This window comes from Amblyomma mixtum, chromosome 1 (genome assembly GCF_055824585.1).
Source record: "Amblyomma mixtum isolate Tamu chromosome 1, ASM5582458v1, whole genome shotgun sequence".
NCBI classification, from domain to species: Eukaryota; Metazoa; Arthropoda; class Arachnida; order Ixodida; family Ixodidae; genus Amblyomma; species Amblyomma mixtum.
In genome coordinates, this window is record NC_143012.1 from 94,715,863 (window position 1) to 94,728,368 (window position 12,506).

At 45.7% G+C, this 12,506-nt stretch overlaps 1 protein-coding gene across 1 annotated transcript in view; it reads right to left on the bottom strand.

Annotated features, from left to right (window-relative positions):
- LOC149367243 (uncharacterized) overlaps positions 1-12,058 on the bottom strand; it is a 47,081-nt gene extending 35,023 nt beyond the window's left edge. The window contains exons 1-4 of the mRNA XM_089573422.1: positions 12,025-12,058; positions 10,619-10,746; positions 5,812-5,906; positions 899-1,133 (exon numbers count right to left, since the gene is read on the bottom strand). Of these exons, the coding sequence (XP_089429548.1) occupies positions 899-1,133; positions 5,812-5,906; positions 10,619-10,746; positions 12,025-12,058 (492 nt within the window). The remainder of the gene's footprint in view (positions 1-898; positions 1,134-5,811; positions 5,907-10,618; positions 10,747-12,024) is intronic.
- Positions 12,059-12,506: the final 448 nt, after the last annotated feature.

Here is a 12,506-nt window from a genome sequence, read left to right on the forward strand (position 1 = left end):
AAATCAGGCGTAGCTTGGATTAAAGCACAATTTGTTTACCACTAGTGCGTACGTCCAGTGCATGGATCAGAAGAAAACCTGTAAGCTTGGCGTATAGGCTTCTCGACCAAAGCTGCGCCTCGCTCTGTTTCATCGTTGCTTGTGAAAAGCTGGAGCGTCTAGATCCACACCCACTGACTGAAATGACGATCCTCGACCACTGGCCGCGGCGATCGTCGGCGGTGAAGGCCTCAAAGGCACTGCTCCGCTTCTTGCGGACTTCTGGCCTGCATTACAGGCTGTGACTTCACGAATGCTAACTTTGATGTGACTTCAATTTTCTGTTACTCTCCTTTCTCTCTCATTTTTTATCCCCTCACCCCCTTCCCCCCGTGTAGGGTAGCAAACCGATTATTATTTCGGTTAACCTCCCTGCCTTTACTCTTATTCCTCCTCCTGCACTCTTTAATCCAATGTTTGGAGTATTTAGGCACTCAAGTATAACTTTTTGCGGGTGTGGTGAGTTCTTGGCAGGGAAAGAAGCGCCAACACAGGCAAAGGCAAGAAACTCACGTACAAGCGCTTAATGATCACTCCATCAGTCGGCACTTGTTCTTATCAATCCCTTTTGTTTGTTTCTGTTAGCGCTTCTTTTTGCATCTAGTCATTGTCTGGACGAAAAAGCACAAGTGTCGTATTTGACTAAATGCACCTTGAGATGGGCATCAAATTTGATAAGGCGTGATTAGAAACGTTATGAAAAATACATACAAAAACTTTATCTCATCCCAAGTTACCTTGCTGAAATGGAAAATCTCGTACCAAATCTATTTGACACCCTGGGCGGCCATGCTATTCTTTATTTATTCGTCTTTTCCTTTATGACTTGCGTAAACAAACTCAGCGTAAACAAACTCACTCGCATTTGTCCACCGTCGAACTCAATTGCGGCGGTGTAGAACCCAGGTGTCTGGAACTTAAGTGGTTCAGCGGGATTTGTTCCAGGGATGGTGAATGGCGTCTCGTTATGCATTCCAGTGACATCTGAACCTTGATAATTTACATTGTCGTCACGCAGCACAACCTGGACAAACTTGTCCGAATTTTCCGCTTTGTTGAGAGCTATTCTGACTATTGTTACGTTCGTGGTGGTTCTGAAACGAAAAAAGCAATTATCTAAGGTTTAGCTCTGGTTAAACCGGGCAAGCTGCGTAAGCAGCGTGGAGCCTGGTGGAGCGCGGCTGAAACGGTTGCTATGGCAACGGCGCTCCATCTGTTTGACCTCGCTGCGGCTAAAGGTCAACGGTGGCCACCGCCGGGAGCTGCGCGACGGCTCGAAACCTGGCGTAGTATTGTTGTTTTCTATTTTTTTTTTACATTTTACGTTGTTTTTATTGTTTTTCATTTCGGTTTCTTTTCTTATTTTTGTGTTTTTTAGTTTTATTTTCTTATTGTTACTTTTTATTTCAGTTATTTTATTTATGAGACCCATGCAATCACTAGACGAGCCTTTATTCATGCTCAAACGCTGGGCCTTCGTGCGTTTTTTTAGGGTTAGGTTTTCAAATGAGTACTTATATTCTGTTTCGCGTAAAAATCTGTACAGAGATTTGATATCGACGCTCTTCCCTCCCCCACTGTATCGCTCTGTCTACTTTGGGCTCAAGGGTCATGACGTTTTAAAGCGAGTGCGTAAAAATGCCCATTTCTGCTTGCACCAGAACATTTTTTTTATAAATTACACACCGAAACTCTACCTGTCAACACGTGGCTCGGTAGGAAAAATATTTTTGGGTCTTCTGTAAACTGCCGCTTGTGCAATGTGCCTAAAACAACTGAACATTGCTTTATAGACTGCAAAGGCGCGATTTTGTTCTGGGATGTGTTGCAGAGGACGCTACAGAAAGATTTTCCCCTAAATTCCTACAGTGTGCGCTACATTGTTGTTTCCCAACCTGACCCGAAGCCCTATGATATGATTCTTCTGATTGGACTTCATAGGCATTGGAAAACGCGCGTGCAAGATCGCAACGTTGAACCTGTTGTTTCGCCCAGAATTCATTTTAGCCGAATGTTGCTGCAGCTAAAGGACATTTACAAATAATTTACAACAAGGACATTTACAAAGAAGGATTGGTTTCCTCTCCTGATGCGCTGTATATCCTTAACGGTATTTTAGTTCTAACACGTTTACTATAATGTTTGTCCTACCTAGCGCCTACTTAGGTTATCTGTAAATAGATTTTTTTTCGTGCGTGTGTGTGTGTGTGCGCGTGTGTGCGTGTGCGTGTGTGCACGTGCGTGTGCGTGTGCGTGCGTGTGCGTGTGCGCGCGTGTGCGTGTGCGTGCGTGCGCGTGCGCGTGCGTGCGTGTGCGCGTGTGTGTGCGTGTGTGTGCGTGTGTGTGCGTGTGCGTGTGCGTGTGCGTGTGCGTGTGTATACACCCACACATATGTATATACTTTCTGTACAAAACCATGTAAATCCATATAATGACAGAAAAAAAGCCTTCATGGCGGAGTGGTAGCGTCTCCGCCTCAAATGCCAAAGGCCCTGGTTCGATTCCCAGCCTCGACATGGTTTTTTTTTAAGTAGTAGCGGTCCTGCCACCTGGTGGAGCGTGGCTGAAACAGTTGCTATGGCTACGGCGCTCCATCTGTTTGACCTCGCTGCGGCTGAAGGTCAACCGTGGCCACCGCCGGGAGCTACGCGACGACTCGAAACCTGGTATTGCTTACGCAATAAAAGAACGAACGAACTGAACAAACTCCACTGTGGAAGCTTGAAGACGCGGCGCGGAATGTAGTGCTCGAATAGCGTAGGGCCGTATTCTGGTAACCCTGCCTTTTATTCGCTGCCTTTTCGCTTAGCCATTGCTTTCCTAGTCTACTTTAGCCCGGAGCCGGTAGGTGACAGAAGACAGCGAGCAAATTGCTTGAGAATTCAATTATTTTGTTTTTGCGGAGAGGGAATGCTGCAAGTGTGTCGCTGCAAAAACAAATACAGCGTTCAAGTTCACATGTTTAGGTCGGCTGGTATCAACACCACGGGAACTTTGCGTTCCAAACTCTAATCAATCCATACGGACCAACGCTTGTTCAAGATGGATCCAGCACCAGCATCTAAAAGGGTTACAAAGTGACAGGACGCGAACTTCGCAGCCACTTACGCCACGTACCGCTTCTACGGTGCCAAAGAACTGCAGAAGTTGAGCCGGTAGGCTGCCGCGACTGAGACATGCGTAAGAATACCTCAACAGCTGGGCCGGGATGCCACTATCACACTGTACTAGGCCAACGCTCCGGAGCTGAGCTCCCCTGATCGGCGGCTTCCTCAGGCTTTATATGCAGCAGTGAACAAGAAGATATATTTTAATTTTTCCCGTATAAATTCATAATATCACGAATATAGAGGACCTATCTGCTATCTCTGAATATATTATGATGCAATAATTCCTTCTTCCGCAAGGAATTGTTGAGGATGTAATTCTTTGCCATCAGCTTGTTTTGCTTTTTGTCCTGTCATGGGTGCTTCCCATTGAGGTCATTTTCTGTATGTTGTAAATTATAAGTAACGTGATTTTCAGGCGACATATTTTGCAGCTAAATGTATTATTACATGCATGTTTTTGCAAGCAGTTTCGCGAATGTGAGGTTAGCTTAACATTAACAGGAATGCCCAAATGGATGATATTTAACTGGATTTCAGAGTAGCGCAGTCCAACCCTCCACATATTTGAAGAGATGTATGTTGAGGGAGGTTTGGTTCTTCGATCATTGCACGAGGCATGCCAGAACGACGAACCTAGTTGTCGAGAAGTACATTGTTCTCGCGAGACTAAAAACTACAGATTGGCTTAAGCCATATTTCTGATGGTTAGGCCCTGTTATCAGGCTATACAGTAATTCCACGGACTATGAGACGTCTGCAATGTTCTGAACTAAACGATAGGAACTCAAGTAACGCTTGTTGCTGGGATAGTCGGTGCATAGTTCTGCGTACAAAAGTTTGCTCAAAACACAAGACACTCACTGGAAAGGTGGAGAGGACAATGCGCTACTGGCAACTGATTCTTTATTGAAAGAAACACGTAATATAGGGTATAGGCACACCGTCACACCACCTATCAGCTGAAGCAAACGTCAGAATGATGTAAAGGGTCATAAAAGCGGTAAAAGACAAACAAACTTAAAACGCGACGTAGCTAAGAACGATAAAAGCGGCGGAAGAACATTAAAAATCATGACACGTGGTGTATAGGGCCAAAGAAACATGACTGAATGGAATCCAGCAAGATGCTAATAAAACAATGTTGCATAAAAACCTAACAAATGCAGTAAAAAAACACGTGAAGCAAGAAAACCCTCATAAAAAAGGCCTGTGCACTGAATACTTCAGATTACATTGGGGGAACAACACCTGTACACGTGCTAGTACTCAGGAAAAACCTTTCTTGAGAAGATCGATGCATCCTAAATAGCATTTACCTCCTTTTTTTTCTGATCAAAAAAGCTTCTTTTAATTCACGGGACACTCGATCATGGCCTGTACCTAAAACGACGGTTTTCTCAAGAATGGGCAGGCAGGAGTTTAGTTCACAGTCCTTGCAATGAAGAGGCAGATTCGAACCTGCTCTAGTCGCCATCGAACGTTCATGCTCCCTCAGCCTTTCATTCAGGCAACGACCCGTTTGTCCAACATACACTTTTCGATATGTGAGTGGGATCTGATATATAATCCTTTCACTGCATTCCACGTACCTAAGGGTACGTCTGGTTCCACGGGATTTTTCTCCCCTTTTTTCCGAGTTGACACGAGGACACAACGAGGCTAGCTTACAGGGAGCTGAGAATACTACTGGAACCTTAAATTTAGATGCAGCTTTTCTTAGATTACGGGGAACGCGGTGGGAGTAGGGAACCGCTTATGGCTTAATTCTTTCCTCAACAGGTTTAGGCTGCTTTCGTTCCACGCATTTTATGCTATGAAGAAGGGACTCCACTGCACTTGTCAGAACAGACTGTGGGAAGCCTGCATCCTGAAGCCTTAACATCGGAAACTGGAAGCTTGTTTCCATGTATGGCAACAGGACTTCGCGATGGCGGCCTTTAAACCTGACACAGCAATGGTTCGCTTTACTGTGTCTTATAGTGCGCCGATTAGAAGACAAAAATCCTTTCTGGGCACGAGGGTGGTGCATCCAGCACATCCTCTCATTGTTTATGGAAGGTTGCAGGTCTAAAAACTGTAATTTATCACTTTCCGGCTGCTCGTATGTAAATTCCAACCCTTCTCCTTTCTCGCTAAAAATTCTTAGAATCTCGTTAACTGGGGCTAAGTAGGACTGTGTGTCCTGTTTACTTCGAAGGATTAAAAAATCATCGACGTACCTGAAAACCTTCAATACCCTATTTTTATCGAACCGCTGATTCACACTTCGATCAATCATTGAAAGGAAAATATTGCTCAGAACCGGTGTTAGTTTAGCAACAACATAATAGCAACATCATAATAGCAACACACAACAGCAAGATTCAAAACGATACTGCACTCCCAAAAAATACAAACTATGAACAAAAACATGGCAGATTAATTGAATTCCAAGTTATTTTCCAGCAGCAGAGCTCTAAGCGTGTTCTTGGAGACATTAACACTCAGATCTGTTAATTCTTCCATTCAGAAGTTTAGCTGCTTCATATTCAATATGTTGTCGTCCATATTTCGTCTTTACCTTGGGTGGCCTGAGCCCTCCAGTACGGTGTCCTTGATAGCCTCAGTTGCTTTGGGACATTAAAAGCTCTACAATATCTTCCAGGAACCTGAAGCTACTCACCTCTGTGGGGCGTAGAAGAACACACGGAATGTCAGGCCATCGTAATACGGACCCCTTAGCACATTGCCTATAGGCTGTTGGAGTGTGCGTCCATGCTGCAGGCAAGGACAAGAACAGTGGTCACGGCGTTAGTAAAAACTGCATAAAATTAAGGAACACTTTGCTGACCTAAAGTGCGGTGAGGCGAAAACCTTGAGCGCAGTGTTGCTGCGTGTGTCACTGATGTGTGGTGGTTAAGATGTTAGGCTTCGCCTCTAAGAGTGGAACGCGACAGCCTCTTGCAACTCTGCCAGGGAGTCCACAGAACGCCATCGCCCATTAGGCTCTACGCCTTGCTCGACGGTAAATTGGTTTTTGAGGAAAGGAAATGTATCTGTCTCGCCTATCTCGGTGGACACCTGAACCTCGCCGTAAGGGAAGGGAGGAAGATGGGAGTGAACGAAGACACCGTATTCGCTAAACGTGTCTTTGTTCATTCCAAACCATCGAGCTAGCGTGGCGGGGTGGTTAGCGTGTTCGTCTCGGACTCCCGAGTGTGTGGTTCGATTCCCCAACTCGACCAATTTTCTAGTCGGTTTTATTTATTTATTTTACTGAGAGCATCGCTATACCATCCCTTTAATTGGTTGCATGGTCGCTAGCCAAAGTACAATTGGCCCCGTTTGAAATTCGCGCACTGTGACGTCACGACCATTTCGACCAATTGAAGAGCGTGACATATCTGTCGACAACTCCTGCTTACAACGATGAGGCATTAAAGGCTTCCGCCTTAAAACTGCCTAATAAGAACAACCCTGTAAGCGCTACCTCTTCCCCTGATTCGTTCAGTGCCGTCCTCTGTGAATACGGGCATCTAACTGCGAAAAGAAGTGCAGGTGCCTGGCAGGCGCTATCCTGTGCGCCACAGATCAAGAACAAGCGGCAGAACAAGTGGGGCAGCGGAGGAAGGCCTTCATTTCAACGTGCACAAAGTGATGTGACGAGAGGCGAAGACGCGGATGTTTAAATTTTGACGACTCAGTTTGCGCGAAACGCAAGAAGAAAAACTGACGCTGGTTTGTCGCAATTCTGCCTAACCCTAATGCAGAGCGAAAGCTGCTTTTCGTTTACTTTCTATATTTTCATTTTTGTTTCGTTGAATTTTCTTTGATTGTTATTTTATTTTTCGTGTTATTTTATTTTTACATTTATTTCTGGATATTTACATTATTGTAACTTATTTCATGTTTAACTTATTTTTATTTCATTATCTTCCTTTTGTTTCATTTATTTATTTACTTATTATTTTTCGCTTATTTTTATTTTTGGTTTTTGTTCTGTTTTTGTGTTCAGGAAAGTAAAAACCGCTACATTTTTCCCAAACCACACCGAAAGACGGACAGGACGGACGCTGATTCCAACTCCGAAACATAGTTGGAGTCAGCGCCCGTCCTGTCCGTCTTTCTGTGTGGTTTGTGTAAAATTTAGCGCTGTTTCTACTTTCCTGAACACAATGTCACACTAACTAGCCCAGCAAAAGGTACTGTTCTGTTTTGTTTTCATTTTTACTTCTTGTTCTTATTTTATTTCATCTTGTTATTGCTTTCATTCTTTTCTTTTATTATTTTTATTTTACACTCCGCTGCCTCCCAAGGTCGTTTTGCATACCGACATGACCCTGAAGAATGAAGCAGCACAGCTTTCACTCTAAAATCCTTGCTAAGGATACTTGTGGATGCGGCGTCCTTTAACAACTTAGGCATACCGGAACTACATTCAGAGCCCATTTCAGAGCCCCTTTAATGAAGTAGTTCCAAATAAAGTGAACGTATAAAATGTTGTTGGCCTAGTGCTCCTTCTTTCGAAGGTCTGATTAGACTATGTAGACAAAGCAGAAGCTTTGTGCACATTGCTTGAGCCATTCATAACTTTTTTTTTAGCGAGATGTGCTATTGATCGAGCTGTCACCTTAAACTCTGTTGTACACTGATGTTCGAATTGTGCCCGTGCGTTCATACCATTGTAAAATTCTTAACGTTAACGCATACCGTCAAGGTCAATCTATAAAATACCGGTGATACAATGAGTACAAGCTGTCTGTTGGCTTGTTGCTCGATTTCTCTGTGGTTAAATGCTGGAGAATTCGTCTCTAGCCCCACAGTGTGTAAAAAGAAAAAATAGCTGCGGTACAACCCGGCTAAATCTAGTAAGGAGAGCGAAAGCTCTATTAAGATAAGCACGTGAGTAAGCACACGACACACGCCTTCATAGAGTGAACGGAACGTCGTCACGCGATTTCCGGCAGCAGCGACAGTACCGTAGGCTCTGCATACGCAGCTGTGGCGAGGCGCAGCGAATCACGTGATTCGATAGTTGCTAGGCGAGTGAGCGCCATCGGCTCAACGCGTGCAGCTGTGGCGAGGCGTGGCGAGTCACGTGGCATGACGTCAGAGCCAAGCCTCCCCTCCCCCTGGTTTGAAGGTCAGATTTCATAGCCACATGACCTTCAGCTCTTTAGGGCAGGACTAGCGCTTTCACTCTAAAAAAAGGGGGGGGGGGGCTGCAACGAGCCTTAGCGCACAAAATATGTATCAGCAGCGCGAACACAAAAAAGGAAGGAGCAGAAGATAGTACAGAGCGCTGAACTTCCAACTTTTATTTGAACAAAAACTGCACCCGCACTTGTATACACACACCGGGTAAAAGCCCACCAGGGGGAGTAATCAAGGCGCGCGATCGAACTGGGACCCACACGATGTGCAGGGCAACAAAGGATGACAAGAATCACACTATACAATGAGTTCCATGAAATGAACGAACGATATGCGGAAAAAAAGGAAATGGGAAAAAAAAACAGGGTTGAGTGTGCGCGAATGACAAAAAAGGTGGAAAAAATGGAAAAACAGGCTTGAAGGCCCGAATTTTGCTAAAAGCATGAGGAACCGAGAAGACGGTGGAAAGGTAAGCGATACGAAGGATGAGCGCCAGCAATTAACACGGCTAGAAAGAAAATGCAACATGTGAAGTGTACTTCTAAAAACCAGGTAAAATGAGATAAAACCAGAGAGAAAGGTGATTTCTTTTTCAGATAGTGAGATAGATGGGGTGCTTACGCAACCTGAGATGTCGCCGGCTTCAACGATTTCGTGCGTTAGTTCGTTTTCGTGCTTTTTCAAGACGGTTGCTTTCTTAAAATGAGGAATACATTTCTTTTTGCTGTTACATACCCGGCAGTGGGCGGGCAGGTTCCTCAATGGCGCCCCAGATAAATCATTCTTATGTTCGATTAACCTTTTATTTAAACATCTTCCTGTTTGGCCTACGTAAGCCTTACCGCAAGTTAAAGGGATAGAATATACAACACCCTCCACACAAGGCACAATAGGGTCACACGGCACAAGGCGGATTTCAGTCACTGGCGGATTGATGAACTGCAGAGAGAGTGCATCAACCAGCGTTCAGTCGAGGCGAGGGCACAGTCATGGAGAGCAGTGAGGACATCTGGGGAGCACGCCTCAGCCGTTGTGTGGTTCAGGTGAGCACTGACAGTGGGCTCATTCAGGTGGTAGAAGCGGGCACATCTCGAAGCAAGATCATACATATCGGTGGTAAATGCATTCGAGCCGCCACTCGTGACATTGTTGAGCTCACCGCAACGGCTCAATACCAGACAGCTCGCTTTCAGAAGTGCTCTTATCACTGCCCAGGATGAAGATTATTGGCTACAGCTTACCAATAAAACAACTGCGCTTGTGTGGTCTGTTTGCGCCTCGTCTTGTTGTTGTCCCGTCTTCTGCGCGCTGTTTTCAAGTGACTGAACTCAAGAACCAACTGGCCCAACTTCACGCATTACTTACCACTAAACCCACACTTCTCCCTGAAGAGTGCTCCGACGTCTTTCACATGCCGCAAAGTATTGCTCCAGTTTTCTTCCGTAACTTTCAGTACTTCCGCAAGAGGAAGAGTTTGCACACCCTTGACCTTGAATGTAGTATACAGCGCTGCTGCTACATTCTTATTTATGTGCCTAAGTGAGTTCTATGGAGTTGCACTCACAGTACTAAGGAGGTAGTAGCCTGAGGAAAGCACACCCAGCACTTTCACAAGCTGCATCAACCTGGTACTTCATAAACTTATTCTTGACTGTGGTCAAAACGTGAAGCAGCAAAATTAATGCACAGAAAACTAATCCGCAATGGTCTCGGAAGGCAACAGCAGTTGATTATTTGGTAGCGAGGCGCTGGAAGTGTTAAGGCAATACGTCTACCCAGGGCAAGGTACCTCAGATCGGGATCACGAGTGCGAAATAACTGAAAGAATGAAAATGGGGTGGAGTGCATTTGCCAGGTTTTCTCAGATCGTGAATGGCAGTTTATCAATATCCCTCAAGTGGAATGTACTTAATAGCTGTACCAAACCGATACCCACCTATTTGGGGCAGAAAAATGGAGGCTAACGAATGGCTTCATTTTACATTACGGGGAACGCAGTCATAGTTATAGAAAGGAGAATGATAGGTGAAGCCAGCAAGCGGGCAGAGTGAGTGAGGAACAAAGACGCGTTAATGACACGCTAGTCGAAATAAAGAAGAAACTGGCTTCGGCAGTACATCTAATGCGAAGGCAACTTAACGGATTGCCACCGTTGCATCATTAATTCTTCTCCTTCCCCTTCGACTTATCTCCTAGCACTAACTAAGCGCCAAATTATTAATCTACCTGTCTTCGCTCTGCCGGTTTTGTCGGCGCATTTGAGCAGTTAGTATGCGGTACGAGGCGTGTGTCGCTAGCAGTGCCGCTTCCTCGCAACTAGCGAGAATTCCACTTACCGGATAGTTGACGTGATAGCCATTAAGGTTCATGGTTGCGATGCGTTGTTGCAGTATGTCGTCGGGTATATTTGCCAAAGGGCCATAGGCGGTCATGATGGCGTTGGTTGATTTGGTCGGACGTTCTCCTGCATGCGGTAGGAGATTAGTTCCAGATAGGATTAAGACCAAGTTAAAGGGATACTAAGGCGGTTCACGAATCTGCTGACCTTCTAGCGTTCTCAAGTAGACTCGCTGTTGATCACGTCTGTCAAGTTATTTTCTCGATCTTGTCTAAAACACTCGCGCAGTCGCCAATTCAAAGTGAGGTGTTCAAATCTCCAGCGTCGGCCGCGAGCGCGGGGGGAAAGAACAGCGGAGAGGGAAGCCTCGTCCCTTGTCGGCCCACGTTACGTCACGTTGAGGAGCCAGGGGTACTTCCAGCAACCCGAACGAGCGTTGTTTCTCCAGCTGCGTGCGTTGCTTCTCGTGTTGCTTGCGTTGTGTACGTAACGTTTCAGCTAAGTGTTAGCACCAGGTTCAACACGGGGAATTGCTTGTGTTCCAACAACTAGAGCCGGGAATGTAGTCACCCACTGTTTCCCGCAAGATCAAAAGCTCGCAGCGCAGACGGCCGGTGAAGAGGGATAATTTCATGCGACCACTGCAAGCGTACTGAGCTCGAAGCAATTTCCTCAGAGCGGCTACATGCAGAGCTTGAGTTTAATGTGATCTCTCGGGCTTTCTCTAGAAAGGGTGTGGCTGAACCATGACATACAGGGTCTGTTCTGAAAGTAGTAGGACTCATTTTTGTAAATAAAATTTACTCATGAGAATAGTACAAACGATTAAAATTTTCAAAGCAGCACCCTTCCGCACCTACACGGTGCTGCCAATGAGTTTTCCAGTTTTCGTACGCCTCCAGGAACGCCTGGACCGGAATGCTGTTTAGCTCCCTCGTCATGGCCCAGCTGTTGAACCGCCTCTACCGATCCGTGATACTTCCCCTTGAGCGTCGATTTTATTCTCAGGAATAGAAAAAAGTCTGGCGGGGCCAAGTTTGGGCTGTAGGGGGGCTGAGGCAGCGTTGCCGCCTAGTGCTGGGCAAAAAATCGGGGTACTCATTTATATGATGAAGAAGATCCTGGCAGATCGCTTTCCGGTTGGCCTTTTGCTCGTCTGGCAACACTCCCGGCACCAACTTCGCGCACACTTTCCTCATGGCTAAGTTTTTTGTCACGATCTCAAAAATTTGGGTTTGAAGAATGCTCAAGTCATCAGCAATCATCACTGTACAGTAAATGTTTCACTCGCTACACATTTTCATTGGTCTTGCTGGTCGAAGGGCTTCCGGAGCGGTCGTCGTCTTCCACTCTTTTCTAACATTCTCGGAACAGCTTGTGCCACTCAAAAAACACCTGATCTACCCGTGGCAGCCCCACCGTAGGCCTCCTTAATCATGTCGCGAGTGTCTTTGCCCGTTTTACCAAGATTTACAGAAAATTTGATCCCGTATCGCTGATCCAGTAAACACTCCACGATTCTGCGTGACGAGACGTTTCGACAGGGGTTCACAGTACAAGCGACCTGCTCTCTTGAACGGCCGAGAGCCGACTGCCGATTTTCCCCTGCATTCCCAATATCCCCCTTCAACGATCCAGCACGCGCCGCAGACCGCCTCTCGTCCACCCGTTCGCCCATGAAAAAACCAGTTCTACTACTTTCAGAACAGACCCTGTAGTTTCATCGATTTTCTCACGCAGGAGATGCGTGCAACCTTTGCCAATAAAGTATCGCTGCTAAAAGAAGAAATATTAGGTAAAAGCTTCTACTTGTGATTCTAATTTTATTACTTTGCAGCAGTTCAGGTCTTTTTGCGTGTGGCGGTTAGCGTGAAATTTTGGCTGTA